Raw genomic sequence first — 24,956 nt, forward strand, 5'->3', positions numbered from 1 at the left:
TATTGCATAAAAATACTAAAAGGTACGCACTCAATTCATTTATTCATTATTCTGAAATGCACGCTATCTCTTTCAAAATCATTGTTTATCTGTAAGTTTATCGTTCCGGCTCTCGAACGTCCTGAACCGCTTACGGAACAATGTATTCAATCATCTATGCACGAGTTATCTGGAAGGTTTTCGTTCAGCAGCCCTCGCTCTGACTGAACCGCCTCTGGAAAGTCCACCTAAACACCACCTGGCCTTTTGAGTTCCTCTGCCTTACAACCAGAGGAACCTCGAGAACTGCTAACTTACTTCTTTCCATATCATACAGTCCACTCGATTCTTATCTCTACTCTTCAAGATAATTCATGCAAATCAATTACAATGTGAGATTCGATTCCTAGGAAATTATTGAACGAGCATATTAACCCAGTCCAGACCAGAGATCGAGTCAGATATCTCCGAGGAAGAGCTGAACCTCCCTTCATCAGACCTACCAGCCGACCTACCTAACTGAGTCATCAACATCCTCAATTCCGAACGAGTTTCCAGTCAACTACACGTCAGATCCTGCGGTTATCAGAGCCAGACATTTTTTCTACGATTGTTATAATTTAAAGAAATTTTGTAAAAGCCCATCCATAATAAACCGGAGCTTAAACAAAACAGAATATAACTAACTTTTTTTAAGAAATTTTGACGTTTTAAAAATTGTATTTTTATAAATTTTGGGATGGCATTAAAGTGAGCACTTGATTATTTTTTTAATTTCTTTTTTCAAATAAATTTATTCTAAAAAATTATTTTTAAAAAATTACATTTTTGATTTGTTAAAATTTCTACACTTCAATTCTTTTTTCTTTTTTTTTTTTTGCCATAATTTATTTTTTATAAAATTTTTTTAATTTATCAAATATCTGCTAAATTAATTTTTATAACTTTTAATCATAATTTACAAAATTGATTTGTGTCAAAAATGTAATTATTGTTTAAAAAAATAATAATTAAATGTCAGAAAAAAATGATGAAAATTTTACATTTCTTCACTTTATAAATTTCAATTTAAAAATAATTTTTGGAAAACTTTGAATAATTTTTTTTTCTTTATAATGATATTAAAGTTAGCTGTCGCTTGACCATTTTTTAATTTTATTTAACAAAAAAATTTCTTCCGAAAAATTATTTGAAAAAAATTTTATTTTTAATTTTCTAAAATTTCTAAATATCAATTTTTTATGCAGCAATTTATTTATTAGAAAAATTATTAAACTTATTAAATATCCACTAAATTAATTTTAATATCTTTACAGTATATAATTTAATTATTTCTGTAATATTGTAAATATATTAAAATTTTAAAAATATTTTCAATAAAAGAGTGCCCATGAGAATTATTAAAAGTACTTTACACCCGATTTTTCGCAATATTTCCTCTCAGTGTTAAATTCAATTTAAAGAACCGTCAGATGTCACGTACGAAGCATCATAAAATTCACCTTAGCTTAAAGTAAAACTATATTTTCCAGAGTAAAACATGAAGAAAATTTAAAGCGCGTTTTCTGGGATTCCCAGCTCGAAACAATCTTTACGGTAAAATATCACCTGCAATACCTTCCAGTAGACGACTATTAAAAACACGAGAATAGAGCACTAAGAACATGAACTTTTCTCACTAAAAAAGTAATCCTGACCCGTTAGTTTTAATTAATAGCATCCTCGCAAGCTCTTATTAAAAATAACACTGAAACTTGAGACACTATTGTTTTAAGAAGAAATAAAATAATCTGCTTTGTTACTCAAAATATTCTTGCAGACGAGCATTGAAAAGCCCAACATAACACTTGAGTCAGTAAGATAAAACTCGAAACAATTACAACCAAACAAAGGGAAGAATAACGACTTGAGTATTAGATAATAAAAAGCTTCAACAATCAAGTACCAAGGTATTTTCATTTTCTCGCGTTTATCTTTCGAGTTTTTATGTTGAAGTATAAGTAAAGCTCGCAATACGTTTACTGATGGCTGACTACTCAAACTTGCACCACCTTCGTTTTAAATTTCTTGTACACTAAACAGTCGAACTTGTATTTTCTATTAATAGAGACAAGTATATATTTACGTAGATATTATGGTAAGAACGAAAAATATTTGATCAACCTGAACGGAAATGTTTAACAGAAATTAAGACGCACGGCTGCTATTATTTCATCTCATTTTTTGAATATTTTATTATATGGCCTCTGAAGCTTATATATATATATATATATATATATATATATATATATATATATATATATATATATATATATATATATATATATATATATTATTTTCATTGCTCAGAGTATCGTGTCGTGATATAAAAGCTCGGTTATGCAGTTAACTCTGGGAATATGAAAACCAAGAGAATTTATTTTCACGTCTGAAAATAAAAAAAAAAAAATATGAAATGGTTTAATTGAATAGGAAGCTATAATAATAATGATAGGGAAAAATCGAGGAAGAAATGAAAATAAAAGAATGAAGAAATAAAAATAAAATAAATGCTCAGAGTAACGTGAAAACTCTTGATTACTGATCCCCGAAGATAGTCAGAGTTTTAATAAAAAAAGAGGAAATAAGGGCAAGTTTAATCATTAATTAAATCTCAAGTAATTAATTTATTATTAAGTAAAGCAATGAATCGCGAAGTTTCAACTTTTTATGGAAATTGATAGGAGGATTTTTTATTATTCAATTAAAAAATTAATTATCACAATATTTTAATTTAATTTAATAAATTATGAAGTAAAAACTTTGAATAAATTTAACATTTAATTATTATTTTTTTAAACAATAATTACATTATTAACACAAATAAATTTTGTAAATTATGACCCAAAATTATAAAAATTAATTTAGCAGATATTTGATAAATTAAAAAAATTTTAGAAAAAATAAATTATGGCAAAAAAATAAGAAAAAAGCACAGTAAAAAATTTCGCGTCAAAAAATTTAGTGTTAAAAATTTTTGTGTTAAATATTTAACACTTTTTTGTGTAAATTTAACATTTATTGTGTTTAACACAAAAATTTTTTAACACAATGACGCAAAATTTTTTACTGTGAGAATTAAAGTGTAAAAATTTTAATAAATCAAAAATGCAATTTTAAAAAAAAAAATTTTTCAGAATAAATTTATTTGAAAAAACAAATTAAAAAAATAATCAAGTGATCACTTTAATGTCATCTCAAAATTTGTAACAATAAAAATTGGTGACGAAAAAATTTTTCATCAGTACGCAAATTAAATATAAAAAGTAAATTTACTTGGGAAGAAATATTTTTTATAAAAATTATTTACATAGTAATTTATATAGTATAATTATTATGTCTGATTTTGAAATTACCGATATTGATTCTTGAGTGATATTGTCAATGTTATCGACATATGGAGATCGATTGTATACTACAGACAGAGTAGATAAAAAAAATCTATTGACCTCGTTTGTGATCGGAAATAGGAAAAAAATACATCTACATCCAAGCCTGACAATTTGAATTGTCCTGGTTGAGTTTACAGATAATATTTGCATTGAAAATTTGCAGGACCTGACTGAACAGAACTTGAGAATAAAAGACCTTGAGATTTATCTTTTCTTGGATATTTTGATTATCAAACTTTTAAGAGAATTTACAAGAAAGGTCATACAAAAGCAATAAAAAGTTACCGAAAGGTCGCGGAGCACTTTGTTACAGGTACGGAACAACTCAACGTCAATAATCGTCCTTTCTATTCCAAGCAGAGTTTTAAATTATATAAACTTTACTTCGAAAAGTAATAAAAAATAGTGGACTTTATAAATCTCACGATCTAATGCATTTTCTGTTTACCGTGTTGTTGGCCAGAAAATTTTATTTCCCTTGTCCGAGAACTTTAATCTATTGATAAAATCTGGGGATCAATACTGAGAAAAAAATTTACTATAAATTAAAACGTTATTTAGATTTCTGATGTTAGCTTTAAAGATTTATCTTTTTAATTCTATTGAAAAGTTATTTCGGATGTTGATGAGCCTTTTGGAACCATGAATATCTTTTTTATTGTGCCTGTTAGTTCCAAATAGTTTTGCATGAATATAGCAAAGAAATTCAATTGGACAATGGAGTTTAAATTTAAAGTCAATAGCTTTGTTCGAAACAATTGGACAAATAGTAGACCATATTTAAATTGTTACCTGTTATTCGACAAAACAATTCTTTTTTAATCCATTCATTTACTTTTATTTTCGAGGTATGGCATAAAAAAGAAATCAAGATTCTCGGATAATTTAAACTAAGATTTTTTCATTATTCATACTAATTAATTTTTTTAAATTAATGACATTAATTTTTTTTTAATAATCGTTATAAATTTTTTTGATAAAAATTTTATAATTTTTTTTTTAATTTATCAAAAAAATATTTTTATGCAAAACTGTAATTAGTAATTTTTTAATTTTATAGAAAAATTTTTTACATAAAATTTAATAATAAATATTTATAAATTAATATCATTAATTATTTTTTAATGATCGTTATAAATTTTTTTGATAAAAATTTTATATTTTTTTTTAATTTATCAAAAAATATTTTTATGCAAAATTATATAATTAATAATTTTTTAATATTCTAGAAAAATGTTTACATAAAATTTAATGATAAATATTTTTTAAAATTCAACAAACAAAATATCTTCACACTAAATTATTTTATAAAAAAAAAGAAAAATTGATTTGAAATTAATGAATATAAGTTTTTAAAAAATTAATGAAAATTATTAAACTAATATAAGAACAATTTCACGATAATTTACAATCAATAAATTTAATCCAACCCGCTAATGAAATAATAAATAATAAAAAGTCATTAAATAGGATGATATTAAATTAAAATGATGTCATTAAAATTCATAACTTATTTATAAATAAATGCATATCAAGTGTGGTAGGTATATTATAATCAAAGTGATCTTTCGAGATTGTAATAGCATTAATTATCCTTGAAATATCTCGAGTTAAATTTTAAAAATTATAAATAACATTATTAAAAAAAGTAAAAGTGCGAGAAGAGTGAAGAGTAGAGAATAAATAAAACAAAAATCAATGAATTTATTCAAGAAGAAGAGGTACAGAAACGGAACGTCCGAGGCATATATAGGAAATAGCCTCCAGTCGACCTGAATCCTGGCTCGTGACGTCGATCGTCATGACCTGACCGAAGTGTAAATGAGGTCAGTCAACCACGTCGACGTCGACAACTACATCTCCATATCCAACTGGAGTATTGTAGTGTATTCGATCGCTAAAATTATAACTGAATCCGGCGTGAAGGTGTTATTACGAATCGCCTCTATAAATAGAATAAATCAAAGCAAACAAAAAACCAGATAGTTTAATACCGACTCAGACGAGAATAAAATGAACAAAAAAAAAACCCTAGGGAGTTTTACCATAGCTCGTTAATAATCAAGGATAACAGATGCCTTCTGGAAGAATGGAACAGTATCAACTTCTCGCGCCAGCCATACCAGACTTAAAATACACCCCGTACCGTGTAAGCGTGACATCAAAAGGTTCACACGCGAGGAAACATATCTTTTGTGATACCTTGGTCAGCATTCGCGCCTGCTCATTCTACTCATCCCAAGCATACATACTCCTTTGAGAGTCCTTGTACGAATAAGTACAGAAGGACTTCTTGACAATCCAAATCCAAGAAACAATCCTTCATACAAAGTACTTGGTATTAATCAACGCACTTCTCGACCGGATAAATAAAACTAAAAAAAAATTTTAAATAAATGAATAAATGATAAAATAAAATAAAATAAAAATAAATAGACAAAAAAAAAAATTGGTGAATAGAGATGAAACTTACCCTCGTTAATTCTCCCTTCCTGGTGCACTTTAAATCGATCGACTATTCCATGCCTTCCATGTAATGTGTGCATCGACAAACGACACACGGCTCGCCCTAATAGTTGTCCCAGACTCAGTGTGTCTTTTTTTAAAATTTCTCTTCAATCAAAATGAGATTTGATCCAATAGTAGCAATGATAATAGTAATTTTATGCTCCTCATCGGCTTGAGGAATGAGAATCAAATTGCTTTAGTCTGTAACTAGGCAGGCGAGTCTGATCTTCAATTAGCTTCAGTTGTTACAAATAAATTTGAGTATTATCAACGACAATCAATGCCGTTTATTTATAAATAATTATACCATTTGAATAAAAAATTACGCTGGTATCGTTAGTAACTAAATTAGCTACTATTAATGTTATAATCAACAATGATGAACAATAATAATGATAGTGATGATGATAATGATACAATGTTATCGGTGAATTTTAAAAAAAGAGAGTATATAAGCCCCAGGCCCCACTCCCCTCACAAAACCACTCTATTTACATTTTTACGAGGACCAGAGACTCATCATCAGGCACTTGGGCATCAGCACTTTCCTCCGACTAAACGACGCGCGAGCACCCTTGGTGGTAACTCCGCACACGGCACTCTCGCACGCTGCTCGTACGCGACTGAAAAAAGTAAAGCGAGGGTGTAGTAAAGCATGTACATAGATATATGTAGATTTTTGTAGATATATATATAAAAATGTATGTGTATATAGAATGAGCGTAGGGTGGTTGGTCATGGAATCGACGCGCAAGCTAAACCAACACGACGTTGTTCTATATTGGACATTTTATCAGCCGTGAGCTCGAATGTGGCGCCAGTGGATGAAGCTTGACAATCGATCCGGATATACTTACCCTCGCAGCTCGTAGCTCGTGGTATTTTTCAAGGGGTGATGATAATGTTATACCGTACTCTAAACTATCGCCTATGTGACAACATACGTCTATTACGTAAGAGAACAACCGTTCACTTCAGTACACCTGGATGCCCTGAATATTTATTAAAATTATAATAATTATAATACTATTACCAGTTTTTATGATCATTTATTTTTTAGTCCTACTTACTTTAACAATTTTTAAAATCAATATTTGTATTTTTAATATTTATTATTTCTTCGAGGTAAATAATGCTTAACATTATTAAATATTTATTAAAAAATATCAAATTGTTCAAATATAAATTTAAAAATATTGATTTTAATAATTGTTTATAAAATAGCGCTAAAATTTAAATTAACATAAAAAATAGTGATTTATAAAATAATAACAATGACAATAATTATAATTATTATTGTATAAGGTTATATATTTCTTCTTACAAATTATTAATCTGTTAGTACGTACATATTTGCGCCAGCACAAAAAAAAAAAAAAAAAAAAACGGTTTAATTCATCCAATAATTTTGCAACACTAGACGTGGAAGCAAGGCTTCTCGTCTTTTATTTCTTCAAACCACCATACTTATCTTCTTTTACTTTCTATTTAATAATCATATTATTTACGTAGATAATCCATCAAGTAGCCCATGAAAGATTAGTAGAAAATTAAATTTAAAATTTTGAATATGATTGCTTCCGAGTTAAAAAAAAAAAATCTCTGTTAACTTTTGTTGCATTGTGCTCAGTTGAAAAAAGAAATAAAATTGGCTGACGACTATATTTACAGGGCAGTGTTGCGGTGCGTCTGAATAATAATGAGACAGGCACAAAAAGTAGTGATTTTACACGTTGGTATTTACAATAAAAGTCTATTGTCTTGATAGATTTTATTAAAACATAAAACCGCTTTCTTTGTTTGAATTGTGATAGCTTTTTTGTTTTATAAAAATGTTTTATTCATTTTTATTTTAATATTAATTTTCTGTTATTAATTTGTTGGCAGTACCTGGTGTTGGAACACGTAAAAGCAATTTAATTAAATGAACACAACGGTTTAAAAACACTTCTTTTTATATGAGTAATATCCAGACGACCTACGACACTGATCGATTTTAAATAAAATAAAAATATAAAATAATAACAATAATGAAACGTTATTACATTCGTTGTTGGCGGCGGCGATTATTATAATCAATTTGACTAAATAAACTTGTCACAGCCAGTGGAATCACGTGGACACGCAACAGATTATAATTACAATGATGTATTGGTATAAACTGGTTGCAATTCCACAGTTAAAAAGAAACGTTAACACATTGATAGACAAATTATTAATTTTTTTTTTCTTCAGCTCTCTCGAGTTTATAAAATGATAGCCAATTCTCGATTATAATTAGAGTGATAACGTCTAGTGGGATGGCTTTTATCGTTATTATACAAAAATAGTTTTATATACTTTGATTAATCAATATGATAATATATTGACAGTCGAGAATTAGAATACTATCATGTTATTATACTATTATATTAAATATTAATGTTACAATGATTCTAAACTCGAGAACAGGTTCAACAAAATCTTTTGTTTCTTACACGAGTGAAACTTTTATCAGTTATTATATTATTATTATGTTATGTATAATATATATATATATATATATATATATATATATATATATATATATATATATATATATATATATATATATAGTATTTATATTTATATTTATATTTATATAGGGCTGATGCGATTTTCATTAATAAACGAGCAACGATATCAGAGTAACAAATACGAAAGCCAACGTAACACTTGACAATTTCTACAGTCCTAAACTATTGGCTTTGACAATTTTTATTATCGCTATCACCGTTGTCATAATCGTCATTATCATCATCTGGTTATATCATCGTCGAGCTCCGAAACATCCACTAGAGAGAATAACGGCTATGCTTTTCACAGCAAGTACGATCGCAATCGCAGCAGTTGATAAAAGTAATGTTCATTACGACAGAACATTTTAGTTGAGTTTATCCAGCTGTTGGTTTATTTTTTTTATTCATCTTAAGATCGTATAGAGGATGTGCTTGAAGATGAGGACACAAAGCGGTTCAGCTTGCTGTCTATAATTATTTCATCTCCATTTCTAATGTTGTATCGGTACAGCTGTTTATTGGGGTATAGCATTTCCTCTGGGCCGTACTGAGTTTTCATTACCTAGTAATTAAATTATATAATTATTTATCGGTTTTTAAATTTCAATTCTGATTGATTACTTTGGTCAGTAAAAACATCCAAAAATAAACAAGTAATAACTTTAATTAAACCATAAATATTCTAGTTTTTTATGCATTTATAGATTTTTAATTACTTAAACCATCAGCAGTTAAATTGTGAGGATTTTGCTCAAGCTCAATTTTTTTTTTTTTTTTTTTTTCATTATTAAAATAAATAATGAAAAACAAAATTGAGCTTTATAATTATTAATCTAGAATAAATTTCACCTGGTCAACGTAAAAAAGTCTCATTCTATTGGCAGGAATTTTAACCATCGACTCTAATTTTGTTTTTAGCTCAAAAACAGTTCTATAGACATCAACACACCGCACCTGAAACATTTAATATAATTAGATTTCTTGTAAAGTTAATTATCCTAAATAAATCAAACAATTTACCTCAACGAGATCACCATAGGTAAACTTTACTTTGACACGTTTTTCTGGCGTGAGGTCAACACTGACCAGCGGATCTAATTTTCCATGAATGCCAACAAGCTCAGCGTACCTTGAAACAATTAAATTAAAAAAAAAAAAAAAAAAAAAAACACCCATTAATTACTAATCATGAAACGCCGCCATGTCCTCCGTTTTAAGTAATGACAATTGATAAAAACCTTTCAGGCCTATCCGCTTCCGGTTTGTCCATATAATACCGAATAAATGCTCGCTCAGCGTCCTCGCGTTCCTGCGAAGATATAACCCCGCCGCCATTGAGCGTTTCTACGTTTGGAAGTCTTGCTATCAGCAGCTGCCTTCTCTCGTGCTCGGTGTACTCTCGAGGACTCTGTAAATAAAAATAAAATAATTTACTTCATTTAAATTATATTCTCATTATTGAACTTTCAATTTTTAGGAAATTAAGAAAATTAAGATATGATTACCTCAAAGAGTGGACAGCCTTGCATCCTCAGAGATTTGAGAGCAGGAAACCGGGCAAGTCTCTCGACGTCATCCCAAGTTGACAATAATGTGCCGTTGACGTTGAGAAATCTTAACATTCTGAATGGATCGTGCGAGGATGGAATTTTGTTACCACTTTCGCACTCACTCTCGCTTCTGTTGTAGGCAGTGCAGTTTTCTTTTCCAAATATTTTTTCAGGCATAGTTTTCACCCTCCCCTCGCCATTTTCTTGAAGCTCTATTTCTTGGACCATCATGAATTCTGAAGGGACATTTTCGTTTTCATCTTCCTCCTTGGACTGCTCGACAAAAGTCGGAATCGCTTGACACGGAGAACTTCTCTCATCGTAATTGCGATTTTCTTCGGCAAGCGCAAGAGATCTAATAGGACACTCGGCAAGAACAAGGCTCTCAAGATTCGAAAATGAGTAACCAAGTTTACAGATTTCCGACCAACTTTCAACGGGATTACCTGTAAAATGTAATTTCTTCAGAGATTTATTGATATTCTCAGGCTTACGGTGATCTAAATCAACAGTCTTAAATTCATTTAGCGACAAATGTAATTCTTCCAAATTAAGCAGCAGTCTAACTAGATCCTGAACAGTTGCCCATGAAATTCGCGTGCCATTGAGCACAAGATTACGCAATGACTCATATCTGGCGTGTTTAACTTCCAATGCCTCGGCTAAGCTATTAAAACTCAAATTAACAAATTTTATTTTTGGCATGTGCTCTAGAATACCAAAAACTTCATCCCACTGAGACAATTTGTTTTGTGCCAAATCCAACTCTTCGACATTTTTACACTTGTTACGTAATTTTTCGGCGTCATTACCAGCGCACTCAATATCACAATCTTGTAATACTAGTAAGGCTGGAACTGTATGACGTGGTGATTTTTTTGGGATAAATATACTGACAGACAGTGCTGCATTTTTTGGTGATCCTGATAATTCAGTTTCTTCATCTGTTAAGCTACATTCAGAGCAATCTCCAGCCGTGCTCCCATACTTCAACTCCAGAGCCTCTAGGAGCGATGGCATCTTTAGAGCATTCTGAAAAATAAAAAAATTATTTCATTAAAATATTTTCATACAAATTGCATTTAAATACATATTGTATCAAATTTTTATTAAAAACTATTTATTAATTAGATAAATGAAACACGCAAAAAAAAAGGTTCATTTGAGCAAAAAAAATATTTTTCTTTGTAATTATTTCTTAAGCGAAAAAAAATTTTTTTTTGACAAGAAATTTCACTTCCATTCCAAGAAAATTAATCTTCTTGATTTAAAAAATACGCATCTTGATCCAAGAAAATTTATTTAAGTCAAGAAAATCTTCTTGTTTTGAAAAAATTTAGCTTCTTGCTCCAAAAAATGTAGTTCTTGATAGAAGTAAATGTTCATTAATATTTTTATTGATTAACATTTCAAATGGAAAGATTAAAGAATATTGAATCATTTTTTTTTTCATTCAATATGTATAATTGCACGCTAAAATAATTTAAAATAGGCATCAAATATTCAAAAGAAAAATTTTCTCAAGGTAAGAAAATTTTTTTCTAAGCTGAATTAGGTGGCGCTGCTTCCCTAAAATGTCTAAAAATCTTGATCAAATATAAAAATTTATTGTATTAAGTATTTGTGGTAATTTGAATTAAAAAAAAATTACTTTGACCAAGAATAGAATTTCAAGAAAAATTTTTACTTAAGCCAAGAAATTTTTCTTTTTGTGTATCAATTTGAAAATTCTATAATTTCATCTTTGATAAAAATTTCTAGATTTTAAGAATTTTATAATAAGTATAAGAATTAAAAGTCTATTACTTAGCCAAGAATTTTTTTCTTCAGTCAATAAATTTTTCTTTCTGTGCAGTTATTGCAAAAATTAGAGAAATTTCAACTATTGACAAGATGGCGGACAACTGATTAAAAAATGGCGACTCTTGATTCATATGAAGAAAAACTACTGACAAAGTAAAAACTTTCTTTCTTTACAAAATAATTTTTGAAATTATTTGAGAAATATCCAATTAAATTTTATCCAAGTATTTGAAAACAAAGAAAAAAGAAACAGAATTTTCAAAGCAGACATGATCTAAAAAAATTTCAAAGTGAAGAAATCAATTATCAACAAAGGAAATGCCCTTGTCTAAAAATTGAAGGATAAATAAATAAATTGTTAAAAGTATCAAAAACGGTAAATAAAACAAAACAAAATGGCAAAACGTCGAGGGCAACAACATTGGAGACATTAAGTATATAAAGAAAGAACGAGATGAAAGAGATACAGAATCTTGTCTGACCATATTGGCTAAGGTCGGAGCATTGTCTTTTTTTTTCAGTTAGAAACCGGTACTGCAATTCCCTCGAGCTTATTCTCAACGTGCACTAATCTAGCTGTGCTAAAATACTCCATACTACATCCAAAGACTATTCAACTACTACACACTCATTATTCCACAGCTATTCTATCCATTTCAACACATATAAGACCGATGAACAGACTATGCAGTGTACAATATTGTATGTAATACAAAGGAATCCTCACTCTCACATGTGAAGAATATATTCAATATTTCTATGTTATTCTTGCTAGTGTAGCACGTGTGAGTGGTCTCAGTTGGCTTTCGCGCCCACGCGACATAAGAAAACTCCAACACATCCCAACTTCTAATGTAACACACACACACACACACACACACACACACACACGCGCATTAAAAATTGCACATCGTCAGCCTAGGAAAATCCCAACCGGTTAGTTCTGGTTTCAAATAAACGAACTTTGTCATTCAGCCAGTGAATGCTCAATAATTTCATAACCGTTTATCGCTTATGATTAATGATTAATAAGAATCTTTTTTTTTTTTTTTTTTATTAAAATTTGTTGTTATTTATCGTACTAATTAATTATTGGCCATTTTAGCTTAAATGATTGCCGTTAAAAGTCAGGATTTATTTCTTCTCTAACATAATGGAAATATGACTCAGGCACGCTTGGATCAATTTAACAAAGTAAGATTAGTTTATTATTAATAATAAATAAAAAAAAAAAAAAAAAAAGGAAAAAAAAATTGAAGCAAAAAAATTGTAGTTTTAAAGCAAAATGTTAGTTTGCCGTTATTGTAGAGTAAATTGAGGGTGGGAATAAATCGTGGGTACCCGGTATAGGATTGTAAACAATGTGGTCGGGAGGTCACGATCCTTTTGCGTACCCTCAAGGTTACATATCGATTTTAAAATTCCTCGGGTTTTTTTTTTATATTTAATTAAAAATATAAATATACACATATTTTAACATCTCTTTGTTCTCATTACAAGCATTACATCTGACGTTTTGCGTCTTGTGTTATTCATTAACCCACTATTTAATATTGTATCTTTGAAGTGGAGTCAAGACTCAAGTGCGCGATCCATCGCTTCGTTGAGTAGTACAACGCCTAACCAGAAACCAGAAATAGACAAAATAACATGTGGTTAAATTACTTAATTTCAAAATAAAACCAGAGTTCGACGTACGTTTTTAAACATCCACAAGTTACGTCAGATTAGTTTAGCTACGCCAACGAAATTTGTATCTCCGCTGTTTGGCAAGCTGCCTATTATTTACGTGTCTTTAATTCCTTTAGACGTAACATTTTTTTTTTTTTATTTATTCTTTGTCTTTATTTTTCAGCGGTGCGGCCTTTTATTTCAGATAAGAGGATTAAAAGAAGTTTTCATGATAAAATTATGCAGCCGGGGAAAGCATCGCTGAAATTTCTCAGGTCGTTGAATGCCAGACGAGGCGTTTCCTTTGACGAAATCAAGCAACTACTAGTTGTTAATTTATATAAAAGTTTATAGACGCTATTATTAATTCAACTGACGCCGAGTTCTTTTTTATGTCTTGGTTAGAATATTTTTAATTTTATAAAAGGTTGCTCTATAATTTGACTTTTAGTTATGAGTATTTTTCTCTGATTCAGAAAGATGATTTTTGAAATAATTACCTTTGTGTTAATTGTAGATCTATTTAGTATTTAAATCGGATGCTTTTAAATTATTTCAAATCATTTCAACTTAGATTTCTTAATCAGGGATGACTTAAGTTCATTTATAACATGAAAAAAAATTTTTTTTCAATTGAAAAAAAATAGAAATCGAAAAAACACCATTCTGAAATTTTCAGGATATTTGTAGAAAATGTCCAAATTTTATATAAAAGAAAGAAAAAAGAAATTAAAAATGTTTATCATCGAGAAATTCGGAGTTTTTTCAGAAAATCTAAAAAATAACGATGAAGATAGGTTTGAATAATTTTTTTCTATTTTTTCCCAAAAAGAACATTTAATAAAAAAAATTTTGAAAAAAAAAAAACGTCCCGATAAATTAATTTTTGAAAAATTTATGGCAATTTAAGAATTTTGAATTTTTTCGAAATGTAAAGCAAAATTTGAAAAAAATTTCCTCGAATTTTTTCATCACAAACCAATTGTATATCACTGTTTTACTTTTAAATTATCTGAAATTGCTCGAATGAGAAAATTGTTATGTAAATTTGTAATTATTAAATTAAGTTACATAAATTTTAGTGATAAATGAATTTTTCCTGTCACATGGATATTTCTATCATGTTAATAAAGAAAAAATTCCCATGTTAACATTGGAAAAATTTCAATTTTTTTTTTTGCCATGTATTTTATTTCTTCGGACGTCAATTGAATTTCTTAATATTGTAATATTTTTTTAAAAGCTCAATGAATCATTTTAATTTTAATTTTTTCATTATAATGTCAATTATCAAGTCATTTACAATTAAAACATTAAAGTTTGAACCGTATTGGTACCATTTTATTTTTCTATGCTGTAAAGCGCTAGTTCATAAAAATTACAGTATTATTTACTTTTTTTCTACAGATTTTTTCCGTGCTTTTGTAAACTGGAAGGTTATTATTGTACGATGTATATTTCAATGTAACCATCGAGGCGTTATTGGATTTTCCGAACCTTCGAATGGAATTTTGAAATAAAAAATAAACAACGTTCAATAATTTTCTAAAAATTACAATAGAAGCGTGATTTATTGACAAAATAATAAATAATTGTTTTTTATTGTTTACCATAAAATAATAGTATAAATTTTAAAGAAAAACAGGGAAACAATTGGCTGAATCTTACGCTTGGCTTTAACAATCTGGTCATTGTTTTATCGATCGATAAAAAGTAACCAGTGTTTTTTTTTTTTTTTTTTTTTTACCTCGATAGTATTTGTAGTACACACACGTAGATTATACAGAGAATACTGTAAAGGTAGTTAGCGACTTGCACCTCTCGATATGCACGTACACTTAACTGTCTGTACGTAACGTCGGGCAATCAGTTCAACGGCCATACCACGCGAAATTAACTTTCTCCAGGCATTTTGCTTTTGCTTTACTACTGTAGTATACTATTATAAATGATAATGTATACAACACTATGGCCTGAGTAGTATAGTAGTAGTTTTTTATGGTCATCCTTTGTAGCATAGTATAATAAAACCGCAATAGTAGTACCGCGGTAGTTGTACAGTAGATGCAGATATCGATGTGCATTTAGAGCGCAGTAGTTGTGCAGCTGAATATATTGGTGAATAGGATGGCAGAGAAGCTAATGCAATGTAGTAATATAAGCCTTGTACTGTCTTGTTGTATGTGTGCATGACTAGGTACATGCATCTATAGAGGGAAGCCTGTGCTCTGTAGTTTTAAGTAAAGAAAACTCCGGCGTACATTGCTCCTATCCAAGTTATAGGCACATTAGATTCGTGACAGCGACTTCTTGTTCATGCTGTGCGCCATTTAATGCATCGGGTGACGCGAAAGTATACATCGTCATAAAGAGTCCACGTTTTCAAATAATATATACAAATAATAACGAAAATTCTCCTACATAAATCTTTTTATTGTATGCTGTAGACTTTTACTTAATAATTTACGATACCATTTTTAGACTAATCGACAGAGTTTATCTTTTGTAATTAATGTGGGAACATTTTAGAAAACTTTATTATTTTTATTATCATTATTATTATTATTGAAATTACACTTCTTTTGGAGCGTTTGGATGAGAGTGAAATTTGTGAGCTGCGCGCGAATTATGTCCCAAAAAAACGACATGATAGTTGCCCATCAAATATAATTAAAAATTTAGATTTCTTTTACTGATCAAGTTAACTCATACACAGGCTACTCGCAAAATATCCAACGAAACGTTATTTTTAAATTTGATAGAAATATTATTTAATATGAAATATATTATTCAGCTGCCCAATTTCAAAACAATTTTGAGATTTTTAAAAATTTTTCTTTTAAAAATTAAAAAAAAGTTTGCGCGCCAAATTGATAGAAAGTTTGATTTATCAGTAGAAAATACTTCAATATAAATATTTAAAAATAAAAACTTGAAATAAAGGTCTAAAAGTTGTACTAAAAAAAATCAGGTATAAAAATTTTGCAGTTACTGTGTTTTAAAATTGAGCAGCCGTATTTATGTTAATAATCAATTCTAAAAAATGGACGATTAAATATTTTAGTTTTTATTTAACTAGGTAATAATTCACTTCAATAATTTTCCGGAATTTTTTGGAAACAAAATCTAGTTTTGGACTACAATATTTGTAAGTCTTTTAAATCATGTAATTAATATTATTTTCGATAAAATATTAATTAAAAAGATACTATCACTAGGTTAAATAATAAATAATGAACTATTTTACAAGAAACATATATTTTAAATAAATAATTGAAATATTTTATAATTATCAATAATAAACTATTGATACTTTGCAACCCTAAAATTAGTTGAATCATATTGAATTAAATTCATATGATAATTAATGATTTTATATTTTTACGGTATAAATTAATTTTTACTATAAAAAAAACCTTTTTGATTGTTTTTAATATTTTTTTTCGGTCACTTTTGCATTTTTAAAAAAATTTTTTTTCTTATTTATTTATTTATTTTATGCCAAAGAAATATAACTTCTGACGTATGTACATAAGTACACACCATTTATTATTATTATTATTATTATTATTATTATTATTATTATTATTATTATTATTATTATTGAACAATTTTCTAAAAAAATTAACTAGACTTTCATAACTGACTCTTAAATTTCAATACGTCATTATAAGTTGTAATTTTAATCTAAAAACAAAAACTACAATTACATAATCGATACAATAAGTTTCATTTTTTTTTTCTAAAAATATTTAGTTTTTTTTTAGCAATCATACAGCATCATTTAGAAGTTTTTAGCTACGGTTGAATAACTTTACTTTTAATTCATTTTCAATGAGTCATTCAACCAAATCAAGATAATTTAAGTACGTAATCATTGCCAGCTTTTTATGAAACTAGTGAATTTATTTTTAATACCAAAGATGAATATTTTTTAATTTTTCTAAATTTTACTACAAAAAAAAAATTTCGTTTCATTTTCGTTTTTTGTGTCCAGAAATAATGTAAATTTACATTTTTCTCGATTATAAAGAGGGACTTAAGATACTTTATAATAAAAAAAAAAATTTATTTTAAAATCACTAACATGATAATTCAAGGTTTGTTTTTTCAACTTAATTACTTATAAATAAATTCACTCAGTTACGGGGTCTAAAAAATTAAAAATAAATTTATTAAAAAGAAGGCCCTTGAAAACGAAAATAAACTTTATGGGTGGCATAATAAAAAAACCGATGACATGTAGCAAGTATATAGAATTATTGGAACGGTCAATTAGCTATTAACATTTGTATCGGCAAATTGACGACAGGTGCGTTATGTTACGGTTGATTGGACTTTTAATTTCTTGCATGTGTGAATTTGTGTCCGACGAATGTAAAGTTCATGGGAATAAAATACGAGTCCTGGATCTGTTGTGTGGGCACATATAATATAAAGTTGAATCTAAACCTACAACCTATATCCTCTATTTCTCTTGTCAATTGACGAAACTTTAGTTTTTTCCGGTCGATTTTTCAACTCAACATTTTTTATTATGCACTTCTCTATTCCTATCACTGTTGTATCTATTTAATTATTTGTTTATCTGTTTATTCATTTTTATCGAGCTTTGAAATATAAAACGGATATCAGCAATTTTCCACGCTGCCATAGGGAGATTTATCGATGCCCACTTATGCAATTAGCTGTCATGCAACCGACATTTCTCTTTCTCCTGTTTCTCTACACAACTGATAATTAAATTCTATCATTATTTTTTTCTTTTTGTCTCTATTTCTCATATCATTATTTTTGTTTTTTACCGAGTATTCAAACTCACTCCTTTTTCTCTCGTTTTCTCAAAACTTTTTTTTTGCTTTATAAATCTCAGACTTTTTATTTGGTTTAATAGATAAATAATATTATCGATTTTTCACGTCGTAACATTTGTAATAAAATTATATGATTTATCATAATTTTTTCTAGAAACTAAAATTTAATTTGCGCGCGCCTGACTTTGCATATAATTTCATGTTCACGATATATTCGACCAATCACATCAAAATTAAATTAGTTTTACATACATTTCATTTTTATTTTATTATTAAGATTTTTTATAGAAAAAATGTAACAATTTCTTGAATCATTGATAAAAGTTACATTTTTTATCATAAATCCGCCGTAAAAACAAGCAGAACAAAAAAAATTTGAAAATTTTAATTTTTCACTTAGTTATGACTCAAAATGGGTTTAACTCCACTTGTAAATAATTACCAAAATTTTTGTGAAAATGAAGATAGCCGACATTTAAAATTTATAAAAAATTTTTTTTTTGAAAAAATTTCACTTTAAAAATAAAAAAAAAATTGTCACGTAAAAAACTGTAAGTGCAATTTTTTATAAATATCTTTTTAGTTATAATTTAATTAATAAAAAAAAATCAAAAATTTTTAGACGCATGCTTTTAGTGTCATAAATTTTTCTTGATTGACTAAAATTTTTCTTCAAGAGTAAAAACAAAGTTTTTTTAGCTCAAGATGTTTTTACTCGACCTCAGTTAATTTTTTGAGTAGGAATTAGCAGTTTTCTTTTTTCAAAATTTTATAAAGTTACTTATTTTGATAATTACTTCAGTTGCTCTAATTAATGTTTCGTTTTGACTAAAAAATAATGGTAGTAAACAAAGTAACTACTAGCTCTACTTTATTAATAGCCAATTTGATAATAAACAACATTAATATCCTCAACGTAACTACGTTTCAGCCAATATTCGGTCAGTTATTTATATCTCTATAAAACATTGCATCAAAGTATTAAATTTACCCATAATTTAATTATCCCTTAGTGTTCAAAGTTTTTGTTAATTAATAAACTCTGTTTAAAAATAACCAAGTAATTTTGTATCTAAATGACAATAAATACGATAACAACAATGATAATCATTATTATTATTAAAACAATAAAAAAATTCCATTACGAGATACGAAAATAAAATTCTCATCCTCATGACTAGGTCACTTGAATATCAGGGAGCTTCTATTCTCCTTCTGATGCGAGTTTGCGCTCTCATACATCATCAACGCCAGCACAACTAAACACAACAAGTTAAGTCAAGTCTTGACGGATAGATAGGATGGAATAGAGAAGCCTTCAAGTCTAATTGCAACTACTCGTTGGTTGCACGGTTGCTTGCATGCTATTGCTAGCTTGGATCTTGGATCTCAAAGGTCGAGATACCCGAGTAGAGCCAACGTTAGCCTGTGCAATTCCAATTCAACCGGTCCAATCACTCTTGTGGTAGAGCAATGTGCCCTACTACACCCGAATGAGATCTCAACTGAACACCAAAGGCTTGATGTAATAATTTAAACTGAATTAATTGCCAGTTATTTAATATCCACTTTGTAAAGTCATTTTTATCCTAATTTCATTTTAAAGCATTCAAGCGACCTACATTTTACGGATTACTAAAATAATATTGTATATATACTGTAACTTAACTGTATAAATAGCTAAAACCACCAAGGTCGCTCGCGAGGTCTTAATAGAACTGGAGACAGTGACCTATTTACATTTTACTCTTCAGATAAAATCTAATATGCGTGTTACTCTATTTAGAATACGACGCAAGTTATTTAGTGACCTAGTTGCCAAATAACTTTTGTACTTTATGCGTTTTTCCACGCTTTGTTTAAATCATTTCTGTTTGTATTGTGTTGCAATAGTACCGCGGAAAAAGCATTAGGTAATAAAAAAAAAAATTACTTCATAAACTTTTTATCACTGAAGTGTATATTAGAGACAATTATAGAAAAAATTCAATTGAAAATAGTTTACGTGGATGGCAATTGGCTCAAAGTTCAAATACACGGATATTATTATGATTAAGCTCAAACGACTCGATAAATTAATCTGATTTCATTGATTATACAAAATAGTAGGGCTTTATCCGTGAATTTTAGTATAAAGGTAATTATTTCATTAAAAAAAAATTTTTTTAATTTTATCATGAAAAATTTTAAGTTAAAAAATTATAAATGTCTAGATTTTAGTTAAATATTTTTATAAAAAAGCATTAAAGCGAAATTCAAATTTTTTTTATAAATTTTATGTTTAAAAATTTAATTTAAATTTCACCTTCTTATTATTCTCTGCAAAAATTCTTATATTACATTGAAGCATGTAATTTTTGAACTTCTTATTAATTGAACAAGAAATTTATTTTTCAATAAAAAATAAAATAGAAGTATTTAAATTTTGAAAATTAATTTTGAATGTAATTATTAAATATGATTATTTTAATAAGGTCATATTTGAATTTTTCAAATTTTTTAATGAATGTTAAATGCGTAAAATTTTGAGTTTTTCAATCTTCATGATTACAATCTTCCGAATTGCTTAATGACCAAAGAGCAATAAATTTATTTTTAACGAGCGTTTGTTGGATTTTTTTTTTTTTTTTTTTTTTTTTTTTTTATAATGACTGTCGATAACAAAAAAATAAGTAAGACAAAAAGTTGAATTGTACGGCTGAAAACGTGTGATGTATGGTCATACGGAATAAGAGTTTACTGCGCACAATATTGCCATCGGTCGCGGACAAACATTCGAGTTACTCATTTCCAAGGTTATAGATTATCTTTCTCTCTTTACATTACTTATTATATATATGTATTATTTTACGTATGTATGTATATTCCTTTGTTCAATTTATATTACCGACACACCGATACTTAATTTTACCGCTACCTCTCTATATTTTGCTCATTTTATTCCGGATGAACCTGAGAAATCAACATGCACATACACCAGAATTGCAGTGTATTGAAGTAATAGATCATATGTATATGTGGTAAAACCGTATATGTATATTTGTAGAGATAGTGCACAAAGACGTTGAGGAATATCTTGGAGTTAAGATTAAAAAGAGACTACTTGTACCCGGATATATAATTTGCAATTTATCTTCTATTCAATTTTTGCTATTATTTAAAAATTTAGTGTCAATTTTGAAAAAAATTTTTTTTAAGTTTTTACCTTTTTTTTTTTTTTTTTTTTTTTAAATTTAAGAACTTTATTTTAATTGAAATATTTCCGCAGTTGAAAACAAAATCAAATCCAAAAAAATTTTTCTATGAAATACAAAAGTTAAAAAATGTAATATAAAATTTTTTGAAAATAATATCTTAGAATTATTTTTAAAAGTACAATTTTATGGAACATAAAATATTTAAAAAAATTTATTTTGACAAAGATTACTAATTTAAAACACAAATTTATCATTAAATTTAAAAAATGATTTTTTGAAATTTTCATACAAAATTTTGTTAATAATTCAATTTACTTTTAATCAAAATATTTTTTAATTAAAATAAGATTTTCTATAAAAAACACAAGTTCAAAAATTAAATATTAAATTTTTCGAAAAATAATATTCTAGAATTTTTTTTAATTTCTTAATTATTATTATAATTAGTTTATGAAGAAATATTTCAAATTTGCAATCGATAAGATCAATGAAACTTTTTTGCTTACAATTAAAAAAAAAAATTTGCAATAGTCTATAATACAAAATATATAAACAGAACAATGGCCTCTTTTTTTTTTGTTTATTCGTTCTTATATTGTTCTTGACTCTCGCTTTCATATGTGCTTGCATCTGAATAACCGTAGCGAGCAATAGTAATTTAAGTGCGCGCTTTCGAAATAAATGTGTATCACACACGAGAATAAAATGAAACGATAGATATAATATAATATATATGATACGGGTGTTGTTATAAGAAAGCCAATGCTCCATTGGCCTTGGTAGTCCTCCGTCACGCCGACTGATCCTTGATGCATCGTACATATCGCAAATCGTATAAATTTATATTAATTCGTATCCTCAATAATTATTAAAGTCCTCGTTGAGTAAGCCCGCCCGGTATTTATGCATTACATTTTTTATTTAAAATACCCTCACTTTCCAACAACATGCAAAAAAATATTAAGATAATAACAATTATAATTTTATAATTTAAGTTTAAGAACAATTACTTTTCAGTATAAATTTATGAACAATAAACCGCGAAGCATTGCCTAATAAAAAATTAAAATAATTATTTATTTATCGAAACTATTTGACGCGAAGTAGAAAGGAATAAATGGCGTAATTCATTACTTTCATTTTATTATTACAACAAACAAGTACAACTGCTGCTCTACTGACAACAAATCTCTCTTTACAAATAATAAATTTTCAAAATGCGTGACGGAATAAATATAGCAAATTAATTCATGTTAATAGCTCTGTTAATAATAAATTAAAAAAATTTCGCTGTTTTAATTTTTTTATCATTTTTGTAAATTTATTTAGCTTTAAAATGCTTCAATTGAAAATAAAATAATGAATTTCTTTGTACATTTAAACAATTAATTTCTTCTAAAAAAATAATATTAAAAATATTAACATTTAGCTTTGTTAAAAATTCTGATAATTAATGAAAAAATTAAAATTTATTATTTTAAAACTTAAAAAAACATTATAAAATTTTTCTATTGAAAAGATTAAATTAATAAAAATTAATATTCTTTTTTAAACACTGAATAAATTTAAAGAGTCAAAATATTGTCTTTTCATTGAAGATTCATTTGAAAATTATCATAATTTATTTAATCAAGAGACCCATTATCGGTTAGAAGCGTGTAAGTAAATACTGTCTTTTAATAATAACAAACATTTTCTGTTAATAAAAAAAATATTGACTATTTTTTCAACAAAATTATCTTTTCCATAGACGTAAATGTTTTATTTTAATTAAAGATAATTAAAAACAATATTGGTTTTTATTTGTAGCTAAGTGATTAAAAAAATATTTCCTGTCTATTAAAAATATTTAAAAATAAATAAATATCTACACTTTCCTTTAATTAAAAGAGTAATTTAAAAATGTTAGTATCTTTTATTTTAATTATAAAATTAATTTGAAAATTGCGTTGCGTTTTATTCCGCGTTTATTTCAAAGAAATAAAATCAGAGGATTAATTCATCATGTAATTATCATAACTTTTATATCAAAAGATCAATCCAAACAAATTGCTAATGTTGTCATTAAATAATTATATAAATAGAAAGGCTAGATTGAATTTCAATACCCGGGGTTAAGATCTCACGTTTATCAACGCTCAATGCAGTAATGCAATACTGTAATACCCCCATGACCCGATATAATATTCACCATAATGATAATAAATAATAATCCAATCATCATAATCATCACCAGCATAAATAAACTTACATAACAATATTTTTCACTGAACTTGTGTGGTAATCGCTCGTGCAAAACTACGATTTAACGCGTTCAGATATTTATAATAATAATGATAATGATAAAGATGGTAAAAAACACATTTCAACTCAGTACCATGACAATTGCAATAATACAAACACCAGAAAAATAATCACGCTGGATTTATGCTATCACAATAATAAAAAATACTCATTTTTTTTTTATCATGATAATTTTTGATGACAGCAAACAAAGAACTACCCTCTATCGAGCCAGAATTTCAACGATATTCGAGAATCGATTCCTTACTTCATAGAACAAGACAGACAAACCTTCTCTTCTATTAAGAAAACCTCTAATATTTTTATACATTTGTTTCAATTACCTTGACGGGTCAAGGATTTTAAAAGTCCACTTCACCTTAAAAAAAAAAAAAAAAAAAAAAAAAAAAACATAAAAACTTAATATTAAATTGAGGTATATGATACTCACTGTTTGTTGCGTTTTTAAAAATTCCTCGAGGTTACTCAAAATCCACAGGACACATTCGTATACTTGATACTTGTTGTTAAAAATTATTATATATTTTATTATTAATTTTTTTACTCGCTAATTGAAAACAAAAGCGCGTAATAAATGTATTTAGTTATCTATTTAACGTCACAAGTTGACATTCGCTATTTTTATTACTTCTTGATAAAAAAGCGAACACTTTATAAGTTAGAGTTTAAAAAAAAAGTAGTTTAGATTTTTAAAAAATAAATGACAGTATAATGTTGTAATATAATTATAAATAAAACGGAGTTACGAACAAAATATAACGTTTAGTTTGCCGTCCACCGTTCAACTGACGCTTTGTTTAGTAAACAGAAACAGCTGAGTTGAACTGATGGTTTTATTACGAGTGTAACGAAACATTCACATTGATAGAGAGAAAATGGAGGTGGTATAGTTTGTAGATGACGTATAATTCTATCACTTCCATCTTTACCGACTGTTGTTTCTTTTTAAAAAATATATATTTATGTGTATGAAGAAAGAAAAAAAAAAATGGTGATAAATGACTGAAAAAAGATCATAAAGATGAAGATAACATTAACAAAAAAAAAAAAAAAAAAAAATGAGGAAATAATTTACCGAGATTAATAGAGACCATTAATAATGATGTAACGCTGAATTAAATATTACGGAAATGTGTAAGATTTACTTGTATTATATGTAATT

The 24,956-nt window shown here is 27.4% G+C and overlaps 1 protein-coding gene across 2 annotated transcripts; it reads right to left on the reverse strand.

Annotated features, from left to right (window-relative positions):
* Positions 1-7,260: 7,260 nt before the first annotated feature.
* On the reverse strand, positions 7,261-24,586 carry Mlt (tubulin folding cofactor E like protein mlt). 2 transcript variants are annotated; one of them, XM_074243155.1, is made up of 7 exons: positions 24,225-24,586; positions 24,118-24,152; positions 9,961-11,037; positions 9,694-9,863; positions 9,476-9,584; positions 9,305-9,409; positions 7,261-9,017 (listed from the first exon to the last, which is right to left on the reverse strand). In XM_074243155.1, the coding sequence occupies exons 3-7, from the start codon at positions 11,023-11,025 to the stop codon at positions 8,865-8,867; spliced, it is 1,602 nt and encodes a 533-aa protein (XP_074099256.1). In that variant the 5' UTR covers positions 11,026-11,037; positions 24,118-24,152; positions 24,225-24,586; the 3' UTR covers positions 7,261-8,864. The 2 variants fall into 2 exon arrangements, with proteins under 2 accessions (XP_074099256.1, XP_074099249.1); XM_074243148.1 differs by lacking the exon at positions 24,118-24,152.
* Between the last annotated feature and the right edge of the window lie 370 nt (positions 24,587-24,956).

Source organism: Cotesia typhae, unplaced genomic scaffold, assembly GCF_013202065.1.
Source record: "Cotesia typhae breed Kobodo isofemale line unplaced genomic scaffold, CoteBio_Ctyphae contig_11, whole genome shotgun sequence".
In the NCBI taxonomy this organism is placed as follows: Eukaryota; Metazoa; Arthropoda; class Insecta; order Hymenoptera; family Braconidae; genus Cotesia; species Cotesia typhae.

What these genes read in the sequence shown, in the direction of transcription:
- Mlt (XM_074243148.1), bottom strand. Translation starts at nt 11,025, where the DNA reads ATGCCATCGCTCCTAGAGGCTCTGGAGTTGAAGTATGGGAGCACGGCT. An exon ending in CCTATGGTGATCTCGTTGAG is followed by an intron (nt 9,410 to 9,475) that starts GTAAATTGTTTG and finishes TAAATGTTTCAG; the next exon opens with GTGCGGTGTGTTGATGTCTA. An exon ending in GACTTTTTTACGTTGACCAG is followed by an intron (nt 9,018 to 9,304) that starts GTGAAATTTATT and finishes TTTAATTACTAG; the next exon opens with GTAATGAAAACTCAGTACGG.